Source organism: Castor canadensis, chromosome 8 (assembly GCF_047511655.1).
Source record: "Castor canadensis chromosome 8, mCasCan1.hap1v2, whole genome shotgun sequence".
Taxonomy (NCBI): domain Eukaryota; kingdom Metazoa; phylum Chordata; class Mammalia; order Rodentia; family Castoridae; genus Castor; species Castor canadensis.
This window is the reverse complement of record NC_133393.1, coordinates 158,667,920-158,695,716: the sequence shown is the minus strand read 5'-3', so window position 1 is coordinate 158,695,716 and position 27,797 is coordinate 158,667,920. Positions and strand designations below refer to the sequence as shown.

Genomic DNA, 27,797 nt, shown 5'->3' with positions numbered 1-27,797 from the left:
AGACCACAAGGTCCGCCCCGGTGCAGGACAGCGCCTCGGGTAGTTCCCGTCTCAGCCGCGTTAGGGCCGCTGACCCGTCCGAGCCGCCGTCCGCGTCATCTGCCCAAGGGGCGGTGCCCCGGCCCTGAGCAGGAGGCGGTGGGCGGGGCATCTGTCTATGGACCCGGCCCCTGCTGGGTGAGCCAATGAAGGCGCGTCGTCCTGGGCCCCGCCCACGTAGGCGGGGCGCGGCGCGCAGGCGCACGGTGGAACCGGGCGGGCCGGCTGGCTGGGAAGATGGCGGCGGAAGCCCTGGCCAGCGCCGAGGCGAAGCGGGCCCGGGGTGTCCGGGGTGCGCGGCCCAAGGCCGGCGCCGGGCCATGAGCGCTCCACCCTCGAGTCCCCGAGCCGCGGAGCCCGCCCGCGCCCCTCGGGCTGCCTCGCGCCCCTCGCCATGGCGCGGCTCGCGGACTACTTCGTGCTGGTGGCGTTCGGGCCGCACCCGCGCGGTGAGTGCCGCGATTGAGCGCCGAGGGACAGGGCTGAGGGACGGGACCGGGGGCTGAGGGACAGGCACTGAGTACCTGGGGTTGAGGGACGGGGCCGGTGGCCGAGGAATGGGGCCTGGGGCTGAGGGACGGGGCCGGGGGCCGAGAGCTAAGGGTCCGGGAAGTAGGTGCAGTGGCTGTTGGCCGAGGCGGCAGCCGGGGCAGCCCACGAGGAGCCGAGACCGCTGGGCCTGAGCGAAGGCCGCCCTGGGCACCTGCGTCTCTCCACGGAGGTGGGCAGGGGCGTGTGTCTGCGGACTGGGAGGCGGGAGGGCTCTGAGGTAGCTCAGCCTCCTTGACTTTCAGTTGGGTGGGATGGACGCTCCCGCCTTGGCCTAATGCCTGGGGAGTACTGGGGCGGGGGAGCGGGTCGTTGACTTGTCAGCCTCTCCTCTGATCAGGCGCTGGGTCTGAAGCCTCAACAGGCTTAGTGGGGTATAGACGGAGGGATTCAGGAGCTGCTTCATGGAGAGGTGGTATTTAAGCAAGAACTTCTGGAGGAAGTGTCAAGCATAGAAGAGTATTTCTGGTGATGGGTCTGCCGGAGTGGAAGATCCCTGTGGTGATCTGTGCTAATGTCTATGAGGTCCTGGCTTGGGGTCAGCACCTGTGTTTGAGAGCCCTTCAGCTCAGCGGGGGTGGGAGAAAACAGAGGCTGACAATGACATCAGCAACAGCCGTGGAGACAGCAGTGTTGGGGTATTGGCTAGCGTGCTCAGTGTGCCAGGCCCTGCACAACCCTTTGTGTGCATGATCTCACTTCTTCCAACAACCCACTGGGTTGTCTTGCTGTTGTCCCTATCTGTAGAGCAGAATCAGACACAGAGAGGTTGAGTGCTGGTCTAAGCCAGCTCAGAGACTTGCACTCAGGCTGTCAAATCCCAACTGCAAAGTGGCAGTGTGTCACTGGGGAAAGTTGTGTGATCAGGCTAGGGCGAGCCCTCAATACCTAGAGGTGAGGTTGAGTCCTCTTCCCCCCATTACTGTGCTTTTTTTCAGCCCAGTTACCACTGTCACCATCTAAGACCTGAACTTTCCTCTTTGTCTTTCTCCTTGAATCTGAGCCTCCACCTAAACTGTCCCTTTGTCCAGTGTCCACCTGTTGGACCCTGCACACTCTCTGAAGCTTCTTCAACATCTTCCTTGTTTTCAGATCCTTCTTCATGCCTTCTCACTGAGCACTTGCTCCTTCTCTCTGCTCTCATCTATTAAGTATATGTCTTCTGGTACCATCAATCACAAGCATCTGCCTTTCCTTCCAAAGAGAGAGTTCTCAAGGGAAAAGACTGCATTGTCCTCATCCCCATGTTCTCTGTGGGCAGCAGGCTTGCTGTCAGTGTTATACGGATCCTCAGAGGGAAAGTCTCTGCTCCAAAGAACATGTGGGGAATAGTGAGAAGCCAGTACTACCTGAGGCTGCATAAGGATTCAGGGAAGCTAGGTTGACTGAGGGGTGCTCTGCTGTGAGGGACCTTGGACTGGGTGACAGGACAAGGGCTGCAGGAGCACAGTTGACTTAGAGGCCCATGGTGGTGAGGGCAGTGTGGGGAGGGAGGGCCTGTGAAGCAGAGCATGCAGGCAGAGGCCAGGTGAGTGGCACAGTGTCAGTGGGGGTAAGAGCTGAGAGAGAATGTGAGGGAGACATAAGGAGGCAAGGGTAGTCCCTATGAGAAGCTGACTGTAACACATGTGGTCTCACTGTTGGAGCCACACAGGGGTAAGGATCCCCAGCCTCTAGCAGGGCAGGGTATAGAAGGCAGGGGTCCAAGGTACCTGCTCACCTTGAATGGTATGAAGGAGTAATTCCCAGGCTATTCACTGCAATAGGGGTAGGGGACCCTGGAGCCCCCTAACCACTACCTTCTGGGCTTGGGGCTGACCAACTGCTGGCTGACCACTGAGCCTTAGGGTATCCCTTAGAAGGATTTATCCATCCCTATGAGGAATAAGCCCATAGGCTGGATGCCTGGCCATGGGTTGAAGGCAGAGCTAGATGGTAGGGTAAAGGTGGAGGTGCAGTGAACCAAAAGGCACCTGAAACAGAGGAGCACGATGTGGTTGGTCAGTTATCCTTGCTTTGCCACTCCATAGCTCTGCAACCTTGGGCCAGTTATTGGGCTCTCTCTGCCTCAGTTTCCTCATCTGGAGATGGGATGAGTTACACTAACCTCCTAGGCTGCTGTGAGGATGTGATGAATACTCAGGTGTGAAGCTGTAGCACAGGAGAAGCTCCAGGAAATGTTTTGTGTCTTATTAATGTCAAGCAGCATGTGTGTGAACCCCTCTAGACATAGATGTAACAGGTGCCTCTGAGGGAGGTGAAGGGTACTCTGTGTACTGGTAGGTAGGCTTAGGTCATCAGGATAGAAATGCAGGGTCCTTTAGGTTGAGGATTGAGTGGGAGGATGTCTTTGACTTTGATCTGAACATCCTGTCTGGAGCTGCTGGGTGCTGAGTATCTGTCTTAGCTGCCTGGATTGTGTTCAGGGTCCTGTTTGGGGCAGCATTCTGGTTGCTAGTGGTTCCAGATGGTGCCCTGTAAGGGAAGGTAGACAGGGTCTGGAGAAAGTAAATGCCTGGAATGTGTATGACCTTTTCATTTCAGAGGGTACCAGCTGGCCCATTGCAGGCCCCTTACCTGCTGCGTTAAGAGTGCACTTTCTTTGTGCCCTGGCCTGGCTCCTGGGCCAGCTTAAGGACCAGATAGATCACCCCTGCTCACTCCGAACAGTAGTCAGCTAGTTGAATACAGCATGTCAATACTAAGGTACCTGGTCCCCAGCTCTCCTGCTATTGCTGGGAAGGAAGGGCTGAGAGAAAGGCCTTCTATCCTGTGGCCTGGCCTCTTTCAGTCCTAAAGGTGATGAGCTGGCCACATTCTTGGGCCCCATCTACTGTCCCCACCCATGTTCCTACTCTCCCTCTAGAGCAGGTTGGGGCTGTTTGAGATGGCCTCAGTTACCTCCCAACCCTCACCTGTGAGCTTGAAGGGGTCCAAGACCTTGGATCAGAGCTGCTGTGGTCTGACTGTGGGGTGGTGGTAGGTCAGGGACAATGACTGAAGACGCCGTAGGCCCTCTACACATGTTCTGTGCTCCAGCTGGCTTGAGGGAGTGTGCCTGCATGTTGAGGTGTGGGTGGAGCAGCAGGAAGGTACTGTCCTTCATTTCTTCTCCCTCTTCCTGTAGCTGGGCTTTTCCTAGGCAGCAGCTGGCTGGTGCAGTCCAGCATATATGGTAGGCTGTGCAGCGGAAGCTGTCTTAACCTCCCTGCAGCGCACACTGGCCCACGCTGGTCCTCCAGGCATCAGAGCCCAGTACTGATGATGGGATGCTGCCAGCAGATGGCAGAATGAATGGTCTGTGTTTTCCTGCTGCCCAGCCTGCCATCCAGGCTGCATCCTGGTCCCTGATAGTACAGAGCTGACATGTAGGTGTGTGTGTGTGGGGGGTCTCAGTTTCACAAGCTGAAACTGGAGGGTCTCTTCACGCTGTGCCTTTTTTGGAAACACCCGCTGTGTCCTGGTGTGTGTTGTGGGTCCGGAAGCTGTTCTGCACTTGTAACTGAGGAACCTGTTTGTGGGGTGTGAGTAGGACTGGGTGTGGAGAGGATGGTGATGTAGCCAACTGTATACATCCAACAAGCCCTAATTAGGCTGTGGTTTATGCTGTGCGCTGGAGCTTGCCGTCTTGCCCAGCCAGCCGACAGATGCACCTGGAGGGACTTTGGTTCTCATGGTCCCGCTGCAGGCCCCATGATCTACCAGAGAGCTTCCCAGAAGAGGGACAATGGACTGAGACCTGAAGGCCAAGTCTGGAGTCATGGAGGCGCAGAGCTCAGGACGAATGCTTGCTGGGTTGGTCAATCCATGCACCCCAATGAGGCTGTTGATCTCTGCCCTCAGAGGACTTTAAGACTGAGTGTAAAGTGAGAGTTTGCATTTCACATGAGTGGAATGGAGAGAGCAGCACTGGATGGTGACTGTCCTCTCTGTGCCCACTCCCTAGAGGAGAGGCTGCAGAGAGCAACCCTCTGAAGGATGCTGGCCCTGCCTGGCCTTGGAGGAGAGGCTACAGAGCAGAGGCTGCTGTCCCTGTCTGCACACCCCCTCTTCCTTCCTCTGCCTGCTGCCTCGTGGCAAGAACTGGGTGAGCCCTGGGTGCCAGCCAGGGCTGGGCCCAGATGGTGGTTTAGGGCAGAGCACAAGGAGGCCCTTGGTGGAGTGGGTGTAGGGGGAGGAGCCACGAGTCAGCAAGTGTGTGCCTGTGAGCTGTCTGGGCCTGTCAAGGGTGGCCCTTGGGGATGGGACCCGAGGGACCCCAAAGGGGTTTCATTTTGATGGGACAGATGCATTGGGAGAAGGGGGGGTTGTAGGTAGGCGTGGTACCAGCAGACACCTGTCCCCTCCTTGTCTGCCGCCTGTCGCCTGCAGGGTGTCTGTGTGTGGGGGGGGGCGGGGGAGGAGCAGGAAGCTGAGGTTTTGTGAGTCAGAATTGGCCCCTCAACGCCCCACCACCTCCAGCAACCTGCTCAATGCTCAATGCTCTCACATCTTTGGCATTGCCTCCATGATCTTGAAGGGTTGGGTGGTCTCCCAAGGTTGCAGCAGCTCCTCTGCCTTTAGGAATCTGGGGATTGTGTGGTGTTGTGCTGCTGGATTCAGCTTGCGTATGCACCAGACTGGGAGGATGTGGGACTTCATCCTGGTAGGCTCTCAGGGGCTGCACACTGCAATTTTCAAGAACTTAAGGATAGGCGTCTATGGAGACTTTATGTTGAGCATCCTCCTCTCACTGCCCCTGCTTCTTCCACTGGTGGGGGCAGCAGTATTGAAGCTGGTCTAAACAGAGGACTGGAGCAATGTGTTTTGGGGACCTTTGAGTTGTGTGCATGGGAGAAGGTAAGGAGGCCTTTGTCCTTCCCACCATACTCTGCTTTATCCTTCATGAGTCCCCCATGAGACACGGATGTTGGTGTCTGCATATCTGTGAGGCAAATGAAGTCATTGCTTCAGGATCCAGCCGGAACTGGATCCTGAGCCACCCAGGGCCACTCTTGTACCCTTTATCATGCCTTCTTGTTTGGCTTTGTAGGGGTGAGCCCTAGGCAGGGGCCTCCATCCCACTCATATGTACTGGACCTAGAAGCAGTTCCCTGGGATGGTAGTGAGGGAGTGCAGACAGAGTGGGCTTAGGGGGCTCTGGGGTTCCAAGGATCAGACACTTAATAAATCCTTGTCTTCTGAGACCTGTGTTGAGGGAGGTGCTGTCAGTGAGGTGCTGGGGATAGGTAGCAGTTTGAGACTATAGTTGGTCTCCCCCAGGCACAAGGCGCTGAGGCTTCTTAAATCCCACTCAGATAACAGGTGTGAGTCCTATGCACCCCTAGCATGGGCCCAGGGCAGGCAGGTGACGGAGCTCCGGGCTACCCAAGTATGTCCTGTATACCAGACACTTCATGGCACTCACTGCCCAGCAGGTTTTGAGAGTTAGTGAGACTGAGGGTGTAAGTTAGGGGTTGGTCATTGGGGGAAGATGCTGAGTGTGCTGTGGAACAGTCAGAACTGCTGCAGGTCCTTTTGTGTGAGAGGTTGGGCTGCTGTGGAAGGAGAGAAGAGGACTCTGGGCACATGATACTGACACAGTAACTGGGCTTGGGATAGAGGATGGAAGCAGCAGGGCCTACAGGGATCTCTGCCTTCTGGTGGCTCTGGGGGTCTGTGGTTGCCTAGTGGCCTTCTACCCAGAGGTAGGTTGGTCTGGTGTCAGATGAGCGGAGGATGGGGGGCTCTGACCACCTCCTCTTGTTTTCAGGGAGTGGGGAGGGCCAGGGACAGATCCTGCAGCGCTTCCCAGAGAAGGACTGGGAGGACAACCCTTTCCCTCAGGGCATTGAGCTGGTGAGTTGGGGAGGCATCCGCCCGCGATAGGACGCTTTAGGTTTTCATGGAGGGTGGCTTGGTACCTACATCACTATTTCACGTTGTCATTCCCCATGGTGGAGGACACCATGCCCCTTCTGGTCTTTATCCTAGATGGTGAGGCCAGAGGCTTACTCCTCTTACCAGGGAGGGCTGAGGCTGGGAGGTGAGGTGTCCACGAGGGTGACAAAGTGAGGTGCTGCTTATGTGACCTGGAACTCCGGGCCCTGGCAGTGCAGATGCTTGAGGGCAGCTAATGGGGGCAGGTGGGCTGTTTTCCTGCTGCAGGTGTGGGCGTAGGCAGTGACTGCTGAGCCCTCCCTGCAGTTTTGCCAGCCCAGTGGGTGGCAGCTGTGTCCCGAAAGGAACCCACCGACCTTCTTTGTTGCTGTCCTCACTGACATCAACTCCGAGCGTCACTACTGTGCCTGCTTGACCTTCTGGGAACCAGCTGAACCTACACAGGTCAGTGGGTTATCTGGGGTTCAGCATGTGTGAGCTGAGCTTCAGGCTATGGCCAGCTCCCTCTGAGGGTCTCCTGCCTAGTAGTGGCCACCATCATGGAGGACTGAATCTGTCTGAGTCACCTGTGCTCTTTACCTGGGCTCATGCGACAAACCTGATGAGAGCCAGCAGAATGGGCTTCTATCTGTAGGAAGTGGTGTGCACCGAGGATGCTACGGAGAGGGAGGAGGAGGCAGATGACCGAGGCCAGGCACAGTTGTCGCCCACAGCACCAGCCCAGTCTGGCCAGCTCTTTGCTCCAAAGACTCTAGTGCTGGTGTCACGACTGGACCACACGGAGGTGTTCAGGGTGAGATAGACCTCCGTGGCAGCAAGGTAGAGGATGTGGGGTGCTCCTGTCAGCTGTACCATTGTTCCCTGTCTTGTCATTGCAGAATAGCCTTGGTCTCATCTATGCTATTCACGTGGAGGGCCTGAATGTGTGCCTGGAGAATGTGATTGGGAACCTTCTGACATGCACTGTCCCCTTGGCTGGGGGTTCACAGGTGGGTCTTGGGGACAGCTGGTGTCACAGACCCTTCTGGTGCAGTCATGGGGGCATGCCTAGCTGGCACTTGGAGTCTGGCCCAAGTGCTTTGGACACTCCTTTCTGCTCTTGATGCTATCACTTGTCTTGTGTTCTTGGTCCTGCCTGCTCACCTGGTTCCTGATCTGTGGCTTTGAGTGTAGCATTTTCAGTCTCTGTGTTCTCAATCCTTGGGTGTGTGCCTGTCTATGGATGTTGGTGTCTGTTTATCTGTCCACTCCCTGCTCTAGCCCTTTGTGTTGAGGTTGTCTAACCGTGTCTTTCTGCCTGTCTGTCCTGTGCAGCTGGACTCTATTGAGGAAGGAGCGGTATGGATTCTTTGTTTCTTCTGCCCACCCAGGCCTTTCCCCCACCCAGGTCAGAGGCAGCCACCCCCCTGCCTTGAGTTTTCTCTGCAGCATTGCTCAGCCGACGGGCAGGGTGTGGCCTTTCCCTCCAGCCATCCCAGCCAGTCCTATCTGGGGTCTGTCAGTCCAGTAGGGCCCACCTGGAGCCAAAAGCTCTGAGCTGACTCAGGTCTGGTCAAACTGCTGAGCTCTGGTCATTTTCTTCCCACAGAGAACGATCTCTTTGGGGGCTGGTGACCGGCAGGTCATTCAGACCCCACTGGCAGACTCGCTGCCTGTCAGTCGCTGTAGTGTGGCTCTGCTCTTCCGCCAGCTGGGTGAGCCTGCCTTTCTTGTTACTCACCCTTCAGTTTCCTGTCCTGGGGTTGGTGGTCAGTGTGTGGATTCTCACTGTGTGCCCAGGGTGGGACCCTCACCAAGCCTCTCCTGTTCCTATAGGTATCACCAATGTGTTGTCTTTGTTCTGTGCTGCCCTCACGGAGCATAAGGTCCTCTTCCTGTCCCGAAGCTACCAGCGGCTTGCAGATGCTTGCAGGGGCCTCCTGGCATTGCTGTTCCCTCTCAGATACAGGTGCCCCTCTACCCAGCCCCTTCATCTGGCCCCTCCTGGCCCCTCCACCCAGTCCTGTCCTCTGGGTCTCACTGTGTCCTCTGGGCCTGCTATAGCTTCACCTATGTGCCCATCCTGCCGGCGCAGCTGCTGGAAGTCCTCAGCACACCCACACCCTTCATTATTGGGGTCAACGCAGCCTTCCAGGCAGAGACCCAGGAGCTGGTAAGGACCATGGTTTGTATCTGCTTTGCTGCCCAGGCCTGCTGGTCCCTCACCACTTGTTCTGTTTGGTTCACAGTTGGACGTGATTATTGCTGATCTTGATGGAGGGACAGTTACTGTCCCTGAGTGTGTGCACATTCCACCCCTTCCGGAGCCGCTACAGAGCCAGACCCACAGTGTTCTGAGCATGGTGAGTGCGGGAGCCAGTGTGAAGCTGGAGCCTGGGGCCAGTGGGAGTCATCTTCTGGCAGAGTACCCAAAGCCTAAGACCACTATTCAGCTGTCTCTGCTTCCTTCTGATTGTGCAGGTCCTGGATCCAGAGCTGGAGTTGGCTGACCTCGCTTTCCCACCCCCCACAACATCTTCTTCCTCCCTGAAGATGCAGGTGGGGGTTGTTGCTGCTTTGGTGTGGGGACCTCCATGCCTCTGTGCCCTCTCACTTAGGTCTGCTGCTGCTGATGGCCCAGCTGATGCTGTAGGCACACTGTGGCCCCACCTCCAGGCCTGTCTCAGGCCCCTGCAGCACAAGCAGAAAGGAGCCTGGGAGTTGTTTGCAGCAACTTTGTGGCAGTTGTGCAGTGGGCACATGCCAGGCTGCAGGGAGCCAGTCAAGGAACTGGGACTCGGCATTGGCTAGGAGGGCCTCTGAGGATCCTGAGCAGGAGCCACTTGTTCAGCAGCTGTAGGAGTCACAGTTGTAGACTGTGTATGGAGTACTGTGGGAGGGGCAGGAGGGGACAGCAGAGGTTCCTGGGAAGTTCTGTTCCTGGCTTTGGTAGGATTGGGTCCCTGGGAGGGGTGAGTGGGCCAGGCATTCACCTGCACTTATCTGTGCTCCCAGGACAAGGAGCTGCGTGCTGTTTTTCTGCGGCTCTTTGCTCAGCTCCTGCAGGGCTACCGCTGGTGCTTGCACATCGTGCGGATCCACCCTGAACCCGTCATCCGCTTCCATAAGGTGGGCTGCCTGGGGGTTGGGTTGCGGGCAGGAGGTAAATACTCGGTGTATCCCTGAGGGCCTGACTTCCTGGTGTTCCCCCAGGCAGCCTTTTTGGGCCAGCGTGGACTGGTGGAGGATGATTTCCTGATGAAGGTGCTGGAGGGCATGGCCTTTGCAGGCTTCGTGTCAGAACGTGGGGTCCCTTATCGCCCCACAGACCTGTTCGATGAGGTGCACCTTCTGCCCTTACCTGAACCCCTACCCCTCCCTCCCGCACCATCCCTCTCACCCCACCTCCCTTCTCCCCGCCTTCTAGCTGGTGGCCCATGAGGTGGCACGGATGCGTGCAGATGAGAACCACCCTCAGCGTGTCCTGCGTCATGTCCAAGAACTGGCAGAGCAACTCTATAAGAATGTACGGTGGATAACATGGGGGGGGGGGGCGGGGCGGGCATGGCACCATCTTAGCCCTTGCTCACTGGCCAATATCTGTCTGTGTTCCCCCGGCAGGAGAACCCATACCCAGCTGTGGCGATGCACAAGGTGCAGAGGCCAGGTGAAGCTAGTCACCTGCGACGGGCACCACGGCCCTTCCCCCGGCTGGATGAGGGCACTGTGCAGTGGATTGTCGACCAGGCTGCAGCCAAGATGCAGGGTGCACCTCCAGCTGTAAAGACTGAGAGGAGGACCACCGTGCCCTCTGGGCCTCCCATGAGTGCGTAATGAAGAGGGGAGGGCAGGCTCCAAGCCTGGTCCAGGATGGAAATGGTGTCAGGGTGAACATGTCCTCTCTCCTCAGCGGCCATACTAGAGCGGTGCAGTGGGCCACATGTCAACAGTGCCCGCCGGCTGGAAGTGGTACGGAACTGCATCTCCTATGTGTTTGAGGGGAAGATGCTTGAGGCCAAGAAGGTGAGGCTTGGGTCAGTGTACCAGCTCTCAGAGGAGGCTCAGGCCTTAGCTCCAAGGTTGTGGATGCTGAGCCTGTGCTGGGACCCCTGCTCACCTATGGGTAGCTGTCATTAGCTGGGTTGGAGAGGGAGGGCGGGAGCCCCAGTTCTCATTTCCTTCTGGGAAGGCTCAGCAAGGGGGTGTTCACATCAACTTTTAGAAATTAGAAGATCCTAAAGATTTTAACTACCAAGTTTCTTCTGCATCCTTCTCCTAAAAAAAGTGTAGACCCGTACGTGTCATGTTCTTTTAATTTGTAGAAAAAAAACGCTGTTTGCATGCCGTTCTGCCCTTCATGGTGTTCACTTAACACCTGTGGAGCTTTCACCACAGCCAGTTTGGGTCTCAGTTTTTCACAGCTGTGTGATATCTCTCTGGGGTTCCCCCTCGTTTTATGATGAATGAGTAACAAAAGAACAGTCTTGGAGACCACCAATGTTGTGTGATACCTGCACTGCTTAAGCCCGTGCTTTCCAGACTCTGAGCCCTGGCAGGCTGAGCAGCTCCCAGGCTTTTGAGGGCTTCCCACTATAACACTGGCTTGGGAGCAGGCAGCATGAGCACCTTGTGTCCTTGTCCTTACGAACTATTGTTATGGAGTTGCTGGGTCTGCTGGAGTCTTTTGTCTGTTTTGGTCAGTGAAGCCTGGGCATATCTGACCTGTATGACTTTTGGGTTTCTTCTGTTTGGAATTGGGGCTCTGGCCTGGAGTACAGCTGGGCACCTGCTATAGTCCTCCCTCAATTCCAGGTGGGGATCTCCCCTGTGCTGCCCTCTGCCCCCTGCCCCATGTTCCCCTTGCCCCTGTCCCCAGCTGCTCCCGGCTGTGCTCAGGGCCCTGAAGGGGCGAGCTGCCCGCCGCTGCCTTGCCCAGGAGTTGCACCTGCATGTGCAGCAAAACCGGGCAGTCCTGGACCACCAGCAGTTTGACTTTGTCGTCCGCATGATGAATTGCTGCCTGCAGGTAAGGCCACCCCTGTACTGCAAGTGATGGGGCGTGTGGGTGGGATGGGAAGGCTTCCCGAATCTCCCTGGTACTTTTAACAGTTGGGGGAGACTTTGATCTTGAGGTGAGTAAGACGGGGGTTTAGGGGAGCTCTGCTGTGGTAATAGGGTCCCTAGTCTGTAGGGAATGATGGGGAGCAGGGGAGCAGGCTGTTGGAGTCAGGTTCAGAGCTGACCTTGAAACCTGAAGCAACGCTGGGGAACTGAGCCAGTGGGTTCTAGGTGACAGTGGTGGGAGGCACCAGTTTGTGGTGGCTACAGAAACAGAACTAGAAATGGGTGCTCTCTGGGAGAGAGGTGTCCTCATGACTTACGGGTCTGCCTATAGGACTGTACCTCCCTGGACGAGCATGGCATCGCTGCTGCCCTGCTGCCTCTGGTCACCGCCTTCTGCCGGGTGAGTACTGGGAGGGCCCCAGGTCTCCCCTCTGGTCCCCTCCAACCGCATGCATGTGACCTTTCCAACCCCACTTCTGCAGAAGCTGAGCCCAGGGGTGACACAGTTTGCATACAGCTGCGTGCAGGAGCACGTGGTGTGGAGCACGCCACAGTTCTGGGAGGCCATGTTCTACGGGGATGTACAGACCCACATCCGGGCCCTCTACCTGGAGCCCTCTGAGGACTCAGTGAGCCCCTTCCAGGTGAACAGGATGTCCTGGGGCTGGGGGACCAGTGTAGTCCCAGCTCACCTGCTATGGTAGGGTGTGGGGCAGCGTGGTTGGCCCTGGTTCACCCACTGTGATGGGGGCCCACGTGGCCCAGCTCGTTTGCTGTCCTGATGGAGGCAGCGTAGCCCCAGCTCACCCTCTGTGGTGCCATGACAGGAGGTTGGTGAAACGCAGACTCAGGAGGATGAGCGCTCTGCCCTGGATGTGGCTTCAGAGCAACGGCGCCTGTGGCCAACCCTGAGCCGTGAGAAGCAGCAGGAGTTGGTGCAGAAAGAGGAGAGCACGGTGTTCAGCCAGGCCATCCACTACGCCAACCGCATGAGCTACCTCCTGCTGCCTCTGGACAGTAGCAAGAGTCGCCTTTTGCGGGAGCGGGCGGGACTGGGAGACCTGGAGAGCGCCAGTAACAGTCTGGTCACCAACAGGTGGGAGTAGGGCTTGGGCAGGGAGGTGGGAGGGAACTGGGGGTGGGGCCGGTGCCCACATACCCCCTCCTGGCCCAGCATGGCGGGTAGTGTGGCTGAGAGCTATGACACGGAGAGTGGCTTTGAGGACGCAGAAACCTGTGATGTGGCCGGGGCCGTGGTCCGCTTTATCAACCGCTTTGTGGACAAGGTCTGCACAGAGAGTGGGGTCACCAGCGACCACCTCAAGGGGCTGCATGTCATGGTGCCAGGTATGGAGATTCTGGGTATGAAAGCATTTTCTCAGGTGGCTGGTTTTAGGGCCCTGGGTATGAGAACTGTTCTCCCCTAGACATTGTCCAGATGCATATTGAGACCCTGGAGGCCGTGCATCGTGAGAGCAAGAGGCTGCCCCCCATCCAGAAGGTGAGCAGAGGCCCAGTGGGTTGCTAGTGCCAGAGGCATGGACTGTGTTCTGAGATGTTGCTCCTGTTTCCTGAGTAGCCTAAGCTGCTGCGGCCACGCTTGTTGCCTGGTGAGGAGTGTGTCCTAGATGGCCTGAGAGTCTACCTACTGCCTGACGGGCGTGAGGAAGGTGCAGGGGGCAGTGGAGGGGGCCCTGCATTACTCCCAGCTGAGGGTGCTGTCTTCCTCACCACATACCGGGTCATTTTCACAGGGATGCCTACTGACCCTCTCGGTGAGCCTTTAGACTTTTTTTCTGGCCTGACCCTTGCCCACACCAGATCTTTGGGTAGGACTTTCCCTACCCTTCTCAGGAATGTAGGGACCCTGTGGGAGTTAGGACCATGTCTACTCCTTCCTCATTCACCAAGGACCCCCATAACAGTGGTACCCTGAGATACTGATCTTGTTCCTTTTCCTCCTCTATTCTGGCTTTCCTTGGCCTGTTGTAAGTGGGAGAACAGGTGGTGGTCCGCTCCTTCCCAGTGGCTGCTCTGACCAAGGAGAAGCGCATCAGTGTTCAGACTCCTGTGGACCAGCTCCTGCAGGATGGGCTGCAGCTGCGGTCCTGCACGTTCCAGGTAGGGAGGGGCTCTTATCCACTGCACTAACTGAGCCCTCTAAGCTGTTTTCCATCTGTGGCCCTGTAAATGGGTTGTTAAGTTTGGGGCCCTCACTTTGGTTCTCAACGTGGTGTAATCTGCCCATTTGACATGACTGTTTTCTGCCTTTACCATTTCCTTGGAGTCCAGTCTTGGGCGTACTGCCTGAGTTAAGACCTTGCCAAGCAGCCACTGAAATTTACAGTTTACATACACATTGGATTCTGCGTTACATTGGCCTTAGACTTTTCCTTACGGATTGTCTGCTCCTGTGGTGTAGCTGCTATGAGAAGCATACCATCAGCACTGGGGCTGTGGAGGGGCCTGGGGGCCACTCAGACCCCTGAGAGGTTCTTTGTCTGATACAGCTGCTGAAAATGGCCTTTGATGAAGAGGTGGGGTCTGATAGTGCTGAACTCTTTCGCAAGCAGCTGCACAAGCTTCGGTACCCACCAGACATTAGGGGCACCTTTGCGTTCACCCTGGGCTCCGCCCACACGCCTTGCCGTCCATCTCGCGCTGCCAAGGACAAAGGTCCTTCTCTCCGGTATGGAGCTGGGTCCTAGGGTCAGGGCAGCCAGGCATCAGTTTTGTGCCCAGACCTCTGTACTCGGGCCCGTGTGTCTCTTCCTCTTACTTCTGCTGGCCCTTCACACCCAGAACCCTGTCCCGGAACCTGGTGAAGAATGCCAAGAAGACCATCGGGCGACAATATGTAACTCGGAAGAAGTACAACCCCCCCAGCTGGGAGCACCGGGGCCAACCACCCCCTGAGGACCAGGAGGACGAGATCTCAGGTGGGAGTAGGCTCAAGCAGACCTGCATGGTCTCGTTCTTTCTTTCTTTCTTTTTTTTTTTTTTCCAGTACTTGGGCTTGAACTCAGGGCCTACACCTTAAGCCACTCTACCAGTCCTTTTTCGTGATGGGTTTTTTCGAGATAGGGTCTCATGAACTGTTTGCCTGGGTTGGTTTCAAAACACAATCCTCCTGATCTCTGCCTCCTGAGTAGCGAGGATTATAGTGTGAGCCACTGGCGCCCAGCTTGGATGGTCTCTTTCTGTGATGACCCCCATAGAGGATGGGGACTGAGCTGGGCGGTCTCTAGGTAATGACCCCCATGTATTGGCCTATAGTGTCAGAGGAGCTCGAGCCCAGTACACTGACCCCGTCCTCAGCACTGAAGCCCTCGGACCGCATGACCATGAGCAGTCTAGTAGAACGGGCATGTTGCCGTGACTACCAGCGCCTTGGCCTGGGCACCCTGAGCAGCAGCCTGAGCCGGGCCAAGTCTGAGCCCTTCCGCATCTCCCCTGTCAACCGCATGTATGCCATCTGTCGCAGGTAAGGACTGGCTAGGACATACCAGTTGGATTTGGTCAGGGCTGGCTAGGGTGGTAGGCAGTGCTTGGTCACCTTCCCTGCTTGCTATGGGCCCCAACTACGGCTCCAGGCCAAAGAACACGGAGGGGAGGAGGGTAGAGGATTGGTGGGGGCACCTGGCTGAGCCCAAAGGTCTGGAAAGTGCCTTTGGCCTTCCACTAAGAGCCATGAACTTGATCCTATGTGTCCATGCCCATTGACTCCTTTTCCCTGCCTTGTGTGAGGCTCTGAGGATGGGACTGAGACCAAGGAGGGTCTTGAAGTTGTCCTTACAAGGCCTCCAATTCCTGCAGCTACCCAGGGTTGCTGATTGTCCCCCAGAGCATCCAGGACAATGCCCTACAGCGTGTGTCTCGTTGCTACCGCCAGAACCGCTTCCCTGTGGTCTGCTGGCGTAGTGGGCGCTCCAAGGCTGTGCTGCTGCGCTCCGGAGGCCTGCATGGCAAGGGTGTTGTTGGCCTCTTTAAGGCTCAGAACGCACCTTCTCCAGGTACCCTTCTTCAGTTCTGCCCTGCATCTGCCCGTCCCACCTGCCTACTTGCCCCCCTCCAGCTCCTGCTCCTTTCCCAGGCCAGTCCCAGGCAGACTCCAGCAGCTTGGAGCAGGAGAAGTACTTGCAGGCAGTGGTCAGCTCCATGCCCCGCTATGCTGATTCATCGGGACGAAACACGCTCAGTGGCTTCTCCTCAGCCCACATGGGTGGTCATGGTAAGAGGGTGCTTGCAGGTGGAAAGTGGGCCTGGGGAAAGGATTTTGGGGGGACTGTGGCAGCATTTACGATGGGAAGGCCAAGTGATAGGCAGAAGTGACCTTGATCAGGAATGTTTGAATATGGGACAAGGAGAGGGATCCCTCTGGGTGCCATGGTGCAAGGCAGGAAGCCTGCCCAGATCAGGTGAGTGTTCTGAGGCTCTGCTTGCTCTGACCATAAGCCTGTCCACCTTCTCACCTTCTCTAAACCAGACACTCATCAGAGGATTCCAGGTCTTCCAGGTTCTGTGTTCATACACAGCTGTGTCTGGTGTTGCCTGCAGCCCTTGGAACATCCTCAGACTCACCCCTCCTATCTCTCCTCCATCCTGTCCACTTCTGAGTATCACACTGCCCACTACTTGGCCTTCATCTTCATCTGTCCTGGTTCCTTGGGTCTTGTCTGTGCTGGTCTTGCTTTCCCTGTCATCCCCTCCTCCACACACACCTCCATGGTGCCCTGTGCACACTGAGGGGTAGTTAGTCCAGTGTCTGCTCTATTCTGAACTCTACCTGTGAGATACCCACGATTATCTTGCCTGGGAGCTGCTGTTGTCATAGTCCCGTGAGATACCATCTATCCTTAGAAGGTGGTATAAGGTCATTGTCACAGCTTGCAAAGGAGGAACCAGGCCCAGAGGTCAGGTGTATGTTCAGGTCATTGGTGGAGGCCTTGCCCTTGATACCTGGTACTTGCCCTGGACTGGACAGTGTCTTCATGGCTAGGCTAGGTTGCAGAGCTGAGAGCATGATGCCACGTGTCCTGCTTTTAGCACCATGTCCTATGGTGTTTAGCAGGTGAGTCATGGGTGCTGAGCGCTGGGAGAAGCTTTCAGTTAAGAGATGAGACCTGCCAGGCCATGGCAGGTGGGTACATGGGCAGTTCTGAATGGTGGAGGGAAGGTTATGTGGGGCAGAAGGAGGTCCTCCTCCTTGGAGATCTCCAGGGCAGCTTCTTTTGTCCCCCTCTGGACTCCTCCAACACTGACCCATCTGACCCCTCAATTTGTCCCCTTCTCCCTCTCAGCTCTGTCCTGGTGCTCTTGCTCTGTCTGGCTGATCCTCTTGGCCTGGCTGATAGATGCTGGGGTTCTTGAGGGCTGGTCTCAGGCTTACTGCAACTCCAGCTGCTACCTCGCACACCAGGCCTCGTGTTACCCACCCACGTAACTCTCTGTGCTTAGATGTCTGTTTTGGCACCAAGCCTACTCTGCAGGCTACAGAGCCCACCTAACCAAGCCAAGCCTGTCCACTCCGCTGATTGGTGACCTATCCCCTTGGGGGCTGGTGTGGGGAATGAGTCACCCTGGCCCAGCCAGGTGGTAGCTGCATGTCAGCCATTACCTTCCACCTTCAGTCATCCCTCAAGGGTGTGGGGGCCATGTTTTCCTCAGCTCCTGGTTACACAGTGGATGCACTGATGGCTTTCATGGACTGGTAGCACCTCCCATGGGCAGAGTCATCCTGCAGCCCGGATGTCCTTGAGTCTGCTCTCCTACCTGGTTCCTGTGTGCTGACCACCTGGGTCTGCAGTCCTTGCCTGTAGCCGTCTGCCCTCCCCTCGGGATGTGTGTGCCTCCCCATGTTCTGAGCTTAGGGAGTAGGGCCGTCCCCTGTTGTTCAGCAATGGAGGGGCAGCTGGCTGCGCACAGCTCAACTCTCAGGTTGTAGCTAGCATCCTAAGCAGGCCGATGCTGTCCTCATTGTAAGCTGGGTGACTGCCACGCAGAGTCAGAGAAGGCAGGGCAGGACTGACTGGCCTTGTGCTTGGCTGTAGTAACAGTGGTAGATGGTGGTGTCACCTGGGCCCCTCTCTCTCATGAGGCCTCTGCATAGGCAGGTAAGCCAGTGCTCAGACCACCATGTGACCCAGACCCTCCCAGCCTTTGCCACTCAGGCCACACAGCTAGGCCTCTGGGCCGTATTGTCCCAGCCTGTAGGTCTCCCAGTGCTGCACCAGGGCTTAGATCTGCCTGCATTCTGAACAGGACTGCTTTCCATCCCTCTGGGCCTGCTGTCTCCCTCTTCCAGAAGCCTGCAGGCCTCCAGGCTGCAGCTCTCGGATCCTTCCTATACCGGGTCCTGGCAAGGCCATGGTGTGACTGTGTGTTGAGCATGTCTGAGCACAGCGGGTTAGACAGGTCTAGCCTGAGCTGAGGGAGGAGGGTCTGAGGGGCAGGGCTCTTGAGGAGGGACTTTCAGGACAAGGCTGCTCTGAGCTGTTCCAGGTTCTGACTCTTGCTAGCACCATGGAACCCTCTGTTGCCTGGCTGTCCCCAGGCCACCCCTTGCCTGGACTGGAAAGAGCTCGTCTTGCTCTGTTCTTTTGAGACTCAGGACTTGGCACTGACCTCTTCTGGCTCCAGGGTCCCTGGAAGTGGGGCTTGGTGGCAATTGAGGCCTCGGGCCAGGTCTGAGCCTTCTCTTTGCTGTGCCCCCAGTGCCCAGCCCCAGAGCCAGGGTTACCACGCTGTCCAACCCCATGGCGGCCTCGGCCTCTAGACGGACCGCGCCCCGAGGTACCGTACTGGGGGCTCCTCCCTTACCTGGCGCTGATGGTCCCCAGTGTGAGCTGAGGTGTCTCGGGCACTAATACCTGTTTTCACACCTGGCACTAACGGTCCCTTTGTGACAGACCAGTATAACTGATCCCTCCCTCCAGCCCTGGTTACTTACCTGCCTGACACCTGAGTCCCACCCCAGACACTAACACAGGCCACTCCCCATGTGCCTCAGCATCTGTGTGTTCCAGCCCTCCCTTGCACTGCCTGTCGACCACCCCACCCTATCTGGGAGCTCAGCCCCTCCCTGGAGGCCAGGCCCAGCCAGCCCCAGGTAAGTGGTGCCCTGGCCCTACTCCAGCACTCACCTATAGTCTCTCCTCTGCAGGGAAGTGGGGCAGCGTCCGGGCCAGTGGGCGCAGCAGTGGGCTTGGCACTGATGTGGGCTCTCGGTTAGCTGGCAGAGATGTCCTGAGCCCCCCCCAGGCCAATGGGGCCCCCCCTGACCCAGGCTTTCTGCGGCCCCAGCGTGCAGCCCTCTACATCATTGGGGACAAAGCACAGCTCAAGGTGATTGGGATAGGGGGCATGGGGCCAGGTGAGGGCACAGGGCTGGCCGTGGCTCACAACACCTGACTGATCTCTTCCCAGGGTGTGAGACCAGATCCTTTGCAGCAGTGGGAACTGGTGCCCATCGAGGTGTTTGAGGCAAGGCAGGTGAAGGCTAGCTTCAAGAAACTGCTAAAGGCCTGCGTCCCTGGCTACCCTGCTGCCGAGCCCAGCCCAGCCTCCTTCCTGCGCTCACTGGAAGACTCAGAGTGGCTGATCCAGGTCTCTCCACTGCCCTTTGCCCCTCCACACACGAGTGCTAGGCCTACCACCTGGCTGGAGTTGAGTGGCAGGGATCTGAGTTTGTGTGTCTAAGTGCTGGGTCATTTTCCATGTGGGCTCTTGGTGCCTGGGAGGCAGCTGGGGACCTGGGCCAGCAGTGAGACGGGTGTCTGGGGCAGCCTGCTGAGCTTAGGTGGTTGATAGCCAGTGTGGAATGTGGCTTATGGAACGGGGCCCTCCACTGCTGCGTTGTTGTCTTTTGGAGTGTGGGGCTAGGCATTACATCACTGGTGCCTTATGAATGCTAGAGGGCTTGGGGAAAGGGCTGCCAGGATTTCTGCTAAATTGGCCTCCTCCCCAGGTCCTGGGGGGCCTGGGAGGGAGTGGGCTTTGATGACCAAAGCAGCGTGTGTCCATCCAGTGCCCTGCCCACCCAATGGCTGGAGACACTGCCAGCTTCACACGGGTGCTCTAGACACATGGCCTTTGAGAGCTGGTAGGTGATGGGGTCCACGGGCTACCTGTCCCTGCAGATCCATAAGCTGCTGCAGATATCGGTGCTGGTAGTAGAACTCTTGGACTCAGGCTCTTCTGTCCTGGTGAGCCTGGAGGATGGCTGGGACATCACCACCCAGGTATGTGGCAGGTGCAGGGGTAGGTAGGGTGGGCTGGAGTCCCTGGGTGCCTTCCTGACAGCTGGTGGTGCTGGCAGGTGGTATCCTTGGTGCAGCTGCTCTCAGATCCCTTCTACCGCACTCTGGAAGGCTTCCGCCTGCTGGTGGAGAAGGAGTGGCTATCCTTTGGCCATCGCTTTAGCCACCGTGGGGCCCACACCCTGGCTGGGCAAAGCAGTGGCTTCACTCCTGTGTTCCTGCAGTTTCTGGACTGTGTATACCAGGTGGGCAGTTGGCCCTGTGGGTGGGTGTGGACTGTGCTCCTTGACCTGACCTCTGATCCCTGGTCCCTACAACATGTAGGTCCACCTGCAGTTCCCCATGGAGTTTGAGTTCAGCCAGTTCTACCTCAAGTTCCTCGGTTACCACCACGCATCCCGCCGTTTCCGGACCTTTCTGCTGGACTCTGACTATGAGCGTATTGAGTTGGGTATGTGGCTGGGGTGTGGGGGTTGTGTGTCTGATCAGCTCCCTGGGTGGGAGGGGCCCAGGCTCAGTACAGCCCCTGCACAGGACTGCTGTATGAAGAGAAGGGTGACCGCAAGGGCCAGCTGGCATGCAGATCTGTGTGGGAGTATGTGGACCGACTGAGCAAGAGGACTCCTGTGTTCTATAACTATACATATGCGCCCGAGGACACGGAGGTGAGTGAGGCCTGGCTGGGGCAGGCAGATCCTGCCTGGCACAGCTTCTCAACATCAGGCTCGCCCCCAGGTCCTGCGGCCCTACAGCAATGTGTCCAACCTGAAAGTGTGGGATTTCTATACTGAGGAGACGCTGGCTGAGGGCCCTCCCTATGACTGGGAGCTGGCCCAGGGGCCCCCTGAGCCACCAGAGGAGGAACGACCTGATGGAGGCGCTCCCCAGAGCAGGCGCCGTGTGGTATGGCCGTGCTATGACAGCCGTCCTCGAGTCCAGCCGGATGCCATCTCACGCTTGCTAGAGGTGCGTAGCACCTGCCTGGCAGCTCTTCCCACTTGTTCAGACACTGAGGGCATGCCTGTGCAGTGCATGTGTGCACGTGTGCATGAATGTGTGTCAGTCCAGTACCCTTGGGGGCTGGGCTGGCCCTGCCTTCCCCACCACCATGAACTGCCTGCTGATCTAGGCACAGACAGAAGAAACTCCTGTGATATCTCTGGTAATCTCTAGTGTCTTGGAGTCATCTTGATCTGATCAAGAATCACTTAGTCTTTCTAAAATGTAAAAGTACGCACAGCATGGGCTATTTTTGTTTTAGTTAACTTTGTCTTAAAAAAATTAAGAAACAAGGAAGAAGCTTTCTATTTTGGCCATTCCCAGTGTTCTCTATTCTGTGTAGATCAGGTCTGGTTATTATTTCCTTTCAGCCTGAAGAACTTTTTAGTATTTCTTGTAATGCAGGTCCACAGCTTTTGTTTATTTGAAAATGTCTTCATGGCATCTTGCTTCGTTCATTCCTGTTTTTTTTTTTTTTTTTTTCAGTACTGGGGTTTGAACTCAGGGCCTCATGCTTACCAGGCAGGCATTCTGCCATTTGAGCCACTCCACCAGCTTTTTTTGTGTTGGGTATTTTCGAGATAGAGTCTCTTTTTTTTTTTTTTTTTCTGTTTCTTTTATTATTCATATGTGCATACAAGGCTTGGTTCATTTCTCCCCCCTGCCCCCACCCCCTCCCTTACCACCCACTCCACCCCCTCCCGCTCCCCCCTCAATACCCAGCAGAAACTATTTTGCCCTTATTTCTAATTTTGTTGTAGAGAGAGTATAAGCAATAATAGGAAGGAACAAGGGTTTTTGCTGGTTGAGATAAGGATAGCTATACAGGGAGTGGACTCGCATTGATTTCCTGTGCGTGGGTGTTACCTTCTAGGTTAATTCTTTTTGATCTAACCTTTTCTCTAGTTCCTGCTCCCCTTCTCCTATTGGCCTCAGTTGCTTTAAGGTATCTGCTTTAGTTTCTCTGCGTTGAGGTCAACAAATGCTAGCTAGTTTTTTAGGTGTCTTACCTATCCTCACCCCTCCCTTGTGTGCTCTCGCTTTTATCTTGTGATCAAAGTCCAATCCCCTTGTTGTGTTTGCCCTTGATCTAATGTCCACATATGAGGGAGAACATACGATTTTTGGTCTTTTGGACCAGGCTAACCTCACTCAGAATGATGTTCTCCAATTCCATCCATTTACCGGCGAATGATAACATTTCGTTCTTCTTCATGGCTGTATAAAATTGGCTTTGAACTACAGTCCTCCTGGTCTCTGTCTCCTGAGAAGCTAGGATTACAGGTGTGAGCCACCAGTGTTTGGCTATACTTTTTAATTTTTTGAATCCAGGGCTTCACACATGCTAGACAAACACCTTGTTACTGAGCTACTCAGGAGGGCTTCGTGCTTGCAAAGCAGGCTCTCTACCACTTGAGCCACACCTCCAGTCCATATTGCTCTGATTATTTTGGTGATGGGGGTCTCTTGAACTGTTTGCCTGGGCAGACCACAAATCTCAATCCTCCCAAGTAGCTAGGATTATAGGTATATTTCTTTTTTTGTTGTTGTTCGTTTGCTTCTGGGCTTGCAAAGCAGGTGCTCTCCCAGTCCATTTTGCTCTGGTTATTTTGGAGATGGGATCTTGCTCTTGCAAACTATTTTCCCCGGGCTGGCCTCGAGTCTCAATTCTCTTGATCTCAGCCTCCCAACTAGCTAGAATTACAGGTGTGAGCCACTGGTACCTGGCTGCCATTCTTTCTTAAAGGGCATTTTCTCTGGATGCAGAATTCTAGGTTAACAGCTTTTTACATTCAGCATTTTGGAGATATCATTAGATTATTTTCTGGCTTTCACTGCTTCTGACTAGAAATCAGTGCTCATTCAAACTCTTATGAACTGTACAGTGCCACTCTGTTTTTTCTCCACCTTTAAGATTTTCTCTTTGTCTTTGGTTTCAGCAGTTTGGCTATAGTGTATTTTTTTTTCTTTGTATTTATCCTGCTTTGGAGCTGCTTAAGCTTCTTAAGATTGCTGGGATGATCATTTTTATTAAATACATTTTAAGCCACTGCTTTTTTTTTGGTGGTACTGGGGTTTGAATTCAGGGCCTCAGGCTTGCCAGGCAGGCACTCTACCACTTGAGGCCCTCTGCCTGCCCTTTTTCGTGATTTTTTTTCCTGAAATAGGGGCTTGAGAACTGTTTGCCTGGGCTGGCCTCTACCTGCTATCCTCCTGATCTCTGCCTCCTGAGTAGCTAGGATTATAGGCTTGAGCCTCCAGTGACTGGCTATATTTTTTAATTTTTTGAGGTGTTGGGGATCAAACCCAGGGCTTCACGCATTCTAGGCAAGCACTGTATTCCTGAACTACATTCCTAGCCCGTTTTGTTTTGTCTTGTTTTTAACAGTTTTCATTTCTCTAGAGATTTCCTTAAATTTTCAACCATTGTTTTTTTTTCTTTAAATCTTATTTACAGTAAGTTTTGTGTTTCTTGTATATTAATTCTAACATTGGTTTTATTTCTGGCTGTGTTTTGCTTAACTTTTTTCTTCATTTTCCTATCTTTTTGCTTTTCTAATCTCTTGTTACAAGCTGGACTTGAGAGTTCCTACATTGCTGAGGGTTAGTATTATGTTGTCTTCCTTTAGAGTCTTGGGTTTTATCCTTGTAGGCTTAGCTTGATCTTTTCTGGGCTCCAGGCTTAGCGTATTCCTTTCCTACAACAGGGCTTCTCCAGGATTTCAGGTGAAGTTTCTGTGTCTTCAGTGAGGCCTCACCACTCTGGCCATCTGAAATTTCTACATCTTCCACCTTATGTAACCATGTAGGCTCTTAATAGCTATTCTCTGCCAGTTCTTGTGACATCTGCTTTGTATACGGGCAGCTTAATCAGCCAAAGTCTCAAGGCAGCTTCTATAGATTTCTGGAACTGCTTCTCTGCAGTATTCCCTCCCTTCTTGTAGGCTGCCCAGCAGATCCCCTGCACTAGGGGCCCTGAATTTTCTATTTCTGCCTCTTCAACTCAGCAAGGCTACAGTGTAGTGCTTTGATTGACTCCCTCCCTGACAGAAAATGGGGGTGATTGTAGGGTTTACCTTGTGTAGGCCTGTCTCAGGGTCTCAGTGCTGCCCTGCTGGTTGTCCAACATTTGAAAGCAATTGGTTCCTGTTCTTCAGTTTCATAGTTGCATCTAAAGGGAGAGCTAGCTAGAGACTAATTTGTCATGGCTGGAAGCAGAAACCCTCCCCATGTTTCTGTTTCAAAGTCAGACATGCTCTTGAGGAAAGCATGTCTTTTTTTCTTCTGACTGGTTTTAGGTTTTGGGTTTTTCTTTTTTTTTTTGTGCGTGGCGGGGAGGTGGTACTGGGGATCGAATTGATGGCCTCATATGTGCTAAGCATGTATTTTGATACTGACCTACATACCCAGCCCCGGTCTTGGGATTTTCTTTTTTTCCAACAGTTTTTCTGTTAACATCCTGGTGTGTTTGTGCATTGTGATTAATCTCTAGTTGGGGTTTGTAGTGCCTCCTATTATGTTATTTGATGATTGGGAAGACTGCTGTCTCCAAATACTGATTGTGCACATTCCCTCCTTCTGTACTCTAGTTCCATGTTAGACTTTTTAAAAAATTGTATCTATCTATCTCTTTCCCATATTTTCCTTCCTTTTGTCTTTGCTATGCTCCAGTCTGGATATTTTTTTTCTGAATTGCCTTTTTGTTTGCTGTTTCTTCCCAGGAACTGCAGCGGCTGGAGACAGAGCTGGGTCGACCCCCTGAGCGCTGGAAGGATACCTGGGACCGAGTGAAGGCTGCACAGTGCCTTGAAGGCCGGCCAGATGGACGTGTGAGTAGGGGAGGACATGGGGGCTAGGCTGAGGGACCAGGTGGGTGTGTTTCCAGGAGGCGGCAAGGGCTGCCCAGCCCTGACACAAATCCTACTCCTGCCACCAGAGTACCCCCAGCTCCCTACTAGTATCCAGTGTGCCACACCATCGCCGCTCGCTGGGTGTGTACCTACAGGAGGGGCCCGTGGGTTCCACCTTGAGCCTCAGCCTGGACAGTGACCAGAGCAGTGGCTCAACCACATCCAGTTCCCGCCAGGCTGCCCGCCGAAGCACCAGCACCCTGTACAGCCAGTTCCAGACAGCTGAGAGCGAGAACAGGTACGAGAAACACTGCTGCATGGACATGTCTGGGCTAGGGGCTGGGACCTGGGGTGATTTCTCAGATGAGGGGGTAGGTTCCCTTTTTGGAGGTTCTAGTATTTGGGTGGAAAGACTTCTGAGGGAGCCCATGACAGGTTGCCCAAGCATAAACCAGTGTTGGAAGGGGTTTGGGATGTAGAACTAACTGGTGATCACAGCAGGGTGTGGCAGCAGGGCTGTGGGGCACCCATAGGTTTGCACCAAGTGAGGCTGGGTCACAGCTGAGTGTTCCTCATCTTTGGGGTATTTGCCCTATTGTATGGGGCTGCTTCTCTGACCCCAAGGCTGGTATTTGGTATTGGGGGTGATGGTATAGGAGGGACCGTTTTTTCTGGAGATGATAGTCCCCTTCCTGACGTCTAGCCTGGCCTTGGTTCTGGTGGAAATACAGGTCCTATGAGGGTACTCTGTACAAGAAGGGGGCCTTCATGAAGCCTTGGAAGGCCCGCTGGTTTGTGCTAGACAAGACCAAGCACCAGGTGAGTGATGGGTGGCGGGGAGGAGATAACTGATTGATAGGATGGAGTTGCCCCTGACCGTGTATCCCCACCCCTTATCCCAGCTGCGTTACTATGACCACCGTGTGGACACAGAGTGCAAGGGTGTCATTGACTTGGCGGAGGTGGAGGCTGTGGTGCCTGGCACGCCCACCATGGGTGCCCCCAAGACTGTGGACGAGAAGGCCTTCTTTGACGTGAGCCTCTGCTGGGGCTCAGCAATGGGAGGAGGGGCTCTTGGTTGTGGGAGCCGTGGAGTCAGTGACCTGCTCTTCCCAGGTGAAGACGACGCGTCGCGTTTACAACTTCTGTGCCCAGGACGTGCCCTCGGCCCAGCAGTGGGTGGACCGGATCCAGAGCTGCCTGTCGGACGCCTGACCCTCCCGGCCCTGCCTGGGCTGCTCTGCTTCCAGTCGTTACAGACCACTTAGGGGTGGGCAGGGCCGCCCCGGCCATGTTTACAGCCCCGGCCCTCGACAGTATTGAGGCCCTGAGCCCCCAGCACTTGTATGTACAGCCCCCGCCCCGCCCTGCCCAGCCAGCCCTAACTTATTGTGGTGTCATGGCTGAGCGCCAAGCCAGATGCGGCCATGGTACAGCCCTTCAGTGGCCCTGTAAATAGTCCACCCTGCCTGTTGGTGTGCTGGCCCCGGCTGGCTGGCTGTGATGAGCTGTTTGTAGAACCAGAGTCTATATAAAGAGAGAACTAACGACACACTCGAGTGCCTGCCTCACCCCCATGCCCAACTCAGCCCAGGGCCCGGCATGTTCTCAGCCTGTCCAGAAGGGCCACCTGGTGTCCACCATGTGAACAGAGGGTTGGCATCATCTTTTTTGCCCCCACCGAGCTCCTGTGGCCATGGTAGCAGCTTTTCTGTGGAAGGCAGGGCTTCATCAGACCCATGCTTGCCATGTGGCCTTCTGATTCCCTCCAGCCCTCAGGTTGGCCCTGGGACTGGCACCCTGGAGCAGAAGGCTCCCTTCCCCCAAAATAGCCCTGGGACAGCAGCTGGCATCAGGGAGGCTCTGGGGGATATGGTGAAATGAAGTAGACCTTGTAGCCCCTGGGAGGCTGTTCTGGGCCTACAGGACAAAGGCCACATGGGGAGGTGGGGGGGGGCGGGCAGAAGGAGAGTGGGCTCCCAGGGGAAATAAGAAGATCCTTAAGGCAACTAAGAAGGGAAAAAGAGAATGGCAGAGTGAGGGACAGCACCACAGGGACTGGTCAGTTTCAGTCTGTCTCTCTCTTGCTTAGGATTCTGCTGTAGATGCCAGCTCCTTTTCCTTCCCTGGGGTCACCTTAAAGGACTTTGATCATCCCATCTCAGGGCATCATGGGGATTTCTGCTGCTGGGTTTGTTGCTCTCCTTTTCCATTTATTTGCTCATGAGCAGGACCAGGGCTTCACCTGCTCCATGGCTGTGTCCTCACAGCCAGGACCAGGCAGAAGATAGCAGAGGCCAAAGGAAAGTGGTGGCTTGGGGTGGTCAAAGGGGCTGCTGGTGTGGAGCCAGCCTTGTAGGAGATTGAAGCTGTCAAGAATCTTGGACTCCCCACTGGCTCCACTGTTTGTTTGTTGTTGACCTATTACAACTCCTCCCCATGGCTGGACATAGGGGTGATCTCAGGTGGACCATGAGAAAGCCCAGGCCTCTTCTAGGGCTCAGTGGACAGACCCTGCTCTCCCCATTTCATGTTTGTTTTGAGGAAATTGAAGTCAAAGGTGGGAGAGTAGAAGGTACCCTGATGGTTCAGCAGATGAGCACCAGCCAGAAGCCAAGGTCAGCCAGCACCCCAGGACCCACGGGGGACAGGACAAGGAGCTGAGATGCTGCTGGGAGGGAGGAAGGGACGGATGCGGGCCTCAGCAGTTGACTGGGTCTTGTGCACCATCCCCATGGAGGAAGACGGCAGACGACAGACAACCTTTAGTGGCTGAGTCAGTCACTTTAGCAACACGGTCCTTCTAGAAGGGTCTGGTCTTCACTTGCCCCTCCTGCCCAACCACTGAAGACAAAGTGGGATGGGGAGTTACAGAAGGGCAGGAAAAAAAAGGAAGGGGAAGGGTCCTGGGGACAGTACCCTCGGGCCTATCAATCATCTGTTCTGTTGTCTAGGGTTGAGTCATAGATTGAGGTAGAGGTTTTTATTCCCTAAACAAACAAACAAAAACAGCTTAGTATCTGTGCCAATGTAGAGAGAGACCTACTGCTGTGCATGGGCTGACTCCACCCTTGTTACCCACAGAGATGAGTCTGGGGGACAGTATAAAAAAAAAAAAGGTACCTTTTGCCCCCAACCGAGTTGGAGCTCCAGTGCTTGTAGCTTAACAATACACAAC

General features: G+C 55.2%; 1 protein-coding gene across 4 annotated transcripts; it reads left to right on the top strand.

The window, feature by feature from the left end:
• Window positions 1-263: 263 nt before the first annotated feature.
• Window positions 264-26,171, top strand: Sbf1 (SET binding factor 1). 4 transcript variants are annotated; one of them, XM_074084757.1, is made up of 42 exons: window positions 264-488; window positions 6,341-6,426; window positions 6,775-6,912; window positions 7,103-7,261; window positions 7,347-7,457; window positions 7,783-7,806; window positions 8,057-8,162; window positions 8,284-8,416; window positions 8,512-8,620; window positions 8,697-8,810; window positions 8,929-9,006; window positions 9,463-9,576; window positions 9,661-9,789; window positions 9,875-9,973; window positions 10,069-10,273; window positions 10,358-10,470; window positions 11,324-11,473; window positions 11,843-11,911; window positions 11,994-12,155; window positions 12,339-12,607; window positions 12,686-12,858; window positions 12,939-13,012; window positions 13,091-13,286; window positions 13,505-13,632; window positions 14,022-14,200; window positions 14,314-14,450; window positions 14,788-14,995; window positions 15,328-15,524; window positions 15,605-15,742; window positions 18,226-18,303; window positions 18,674-18,855; window positions 18,937-19,116; window positions 19,650-19,751; window positions 19,829-20,014; window positions 20,094-20,220; window positions 20,304-20,434; window positions 20,505-20,735; window positions 24,491-24,598; window positions 24,706-24,917; window positions 25,351-25,438; window positions 25,522-25,653; window positions 25,736-26,171. In XM_074084757.1, exons 1-42 carry the CDS (start codon window positions 434-436, stop codon window positions 25,832-25,834), a joined length of 5,709 nt encoding a protein of 1,902 aa, XP_073940858.1. In that variant the 5' UTR covers window positions 264-433; the 3' UTR covers window positions 25,835-26,171. The 4 variants fall into 4 exon arrangements, with proteins under 4 accessions (XP_073940858.1, XP_020036845.1, XP_020036833.1 ...); XM_074084756.1 differs by lacking the exon at window positions 264-488 and adding an exon at window positions 847-4,675; XM_020181244.2 differs by lacking the exon at window positions 7,783-7,806 and having other exon boundaries at window positions 317-488.
• The last annotated feature ends 1,626 nt before the right edge of the window (window positions 26,172-27,797 follow it).

Coding starts and splice junctions, on each gene's coding strand:
- Sbf1 (XM_074084756.1), top strand. CDS start 4,567: ATGCTGGCCCTGCCTGGCCTTGGAGGAGAGGCTACAGAGCAGAGGCTG. Junction 8,811..8,928: donor CCCACAGTGTTCTGAGCATG/GTGAGTGCGGGA, acceptor CTGATTGTGCAG/GTCCTGGATCCAGAGCTGGA. Junction 19,752..19,828: donor GCTGGGACATCACCACCCAG/GTATGTGGCAGG, acceptor TGGTGCTGGCAG/GTGGTATCCTTGGTGCAGCT.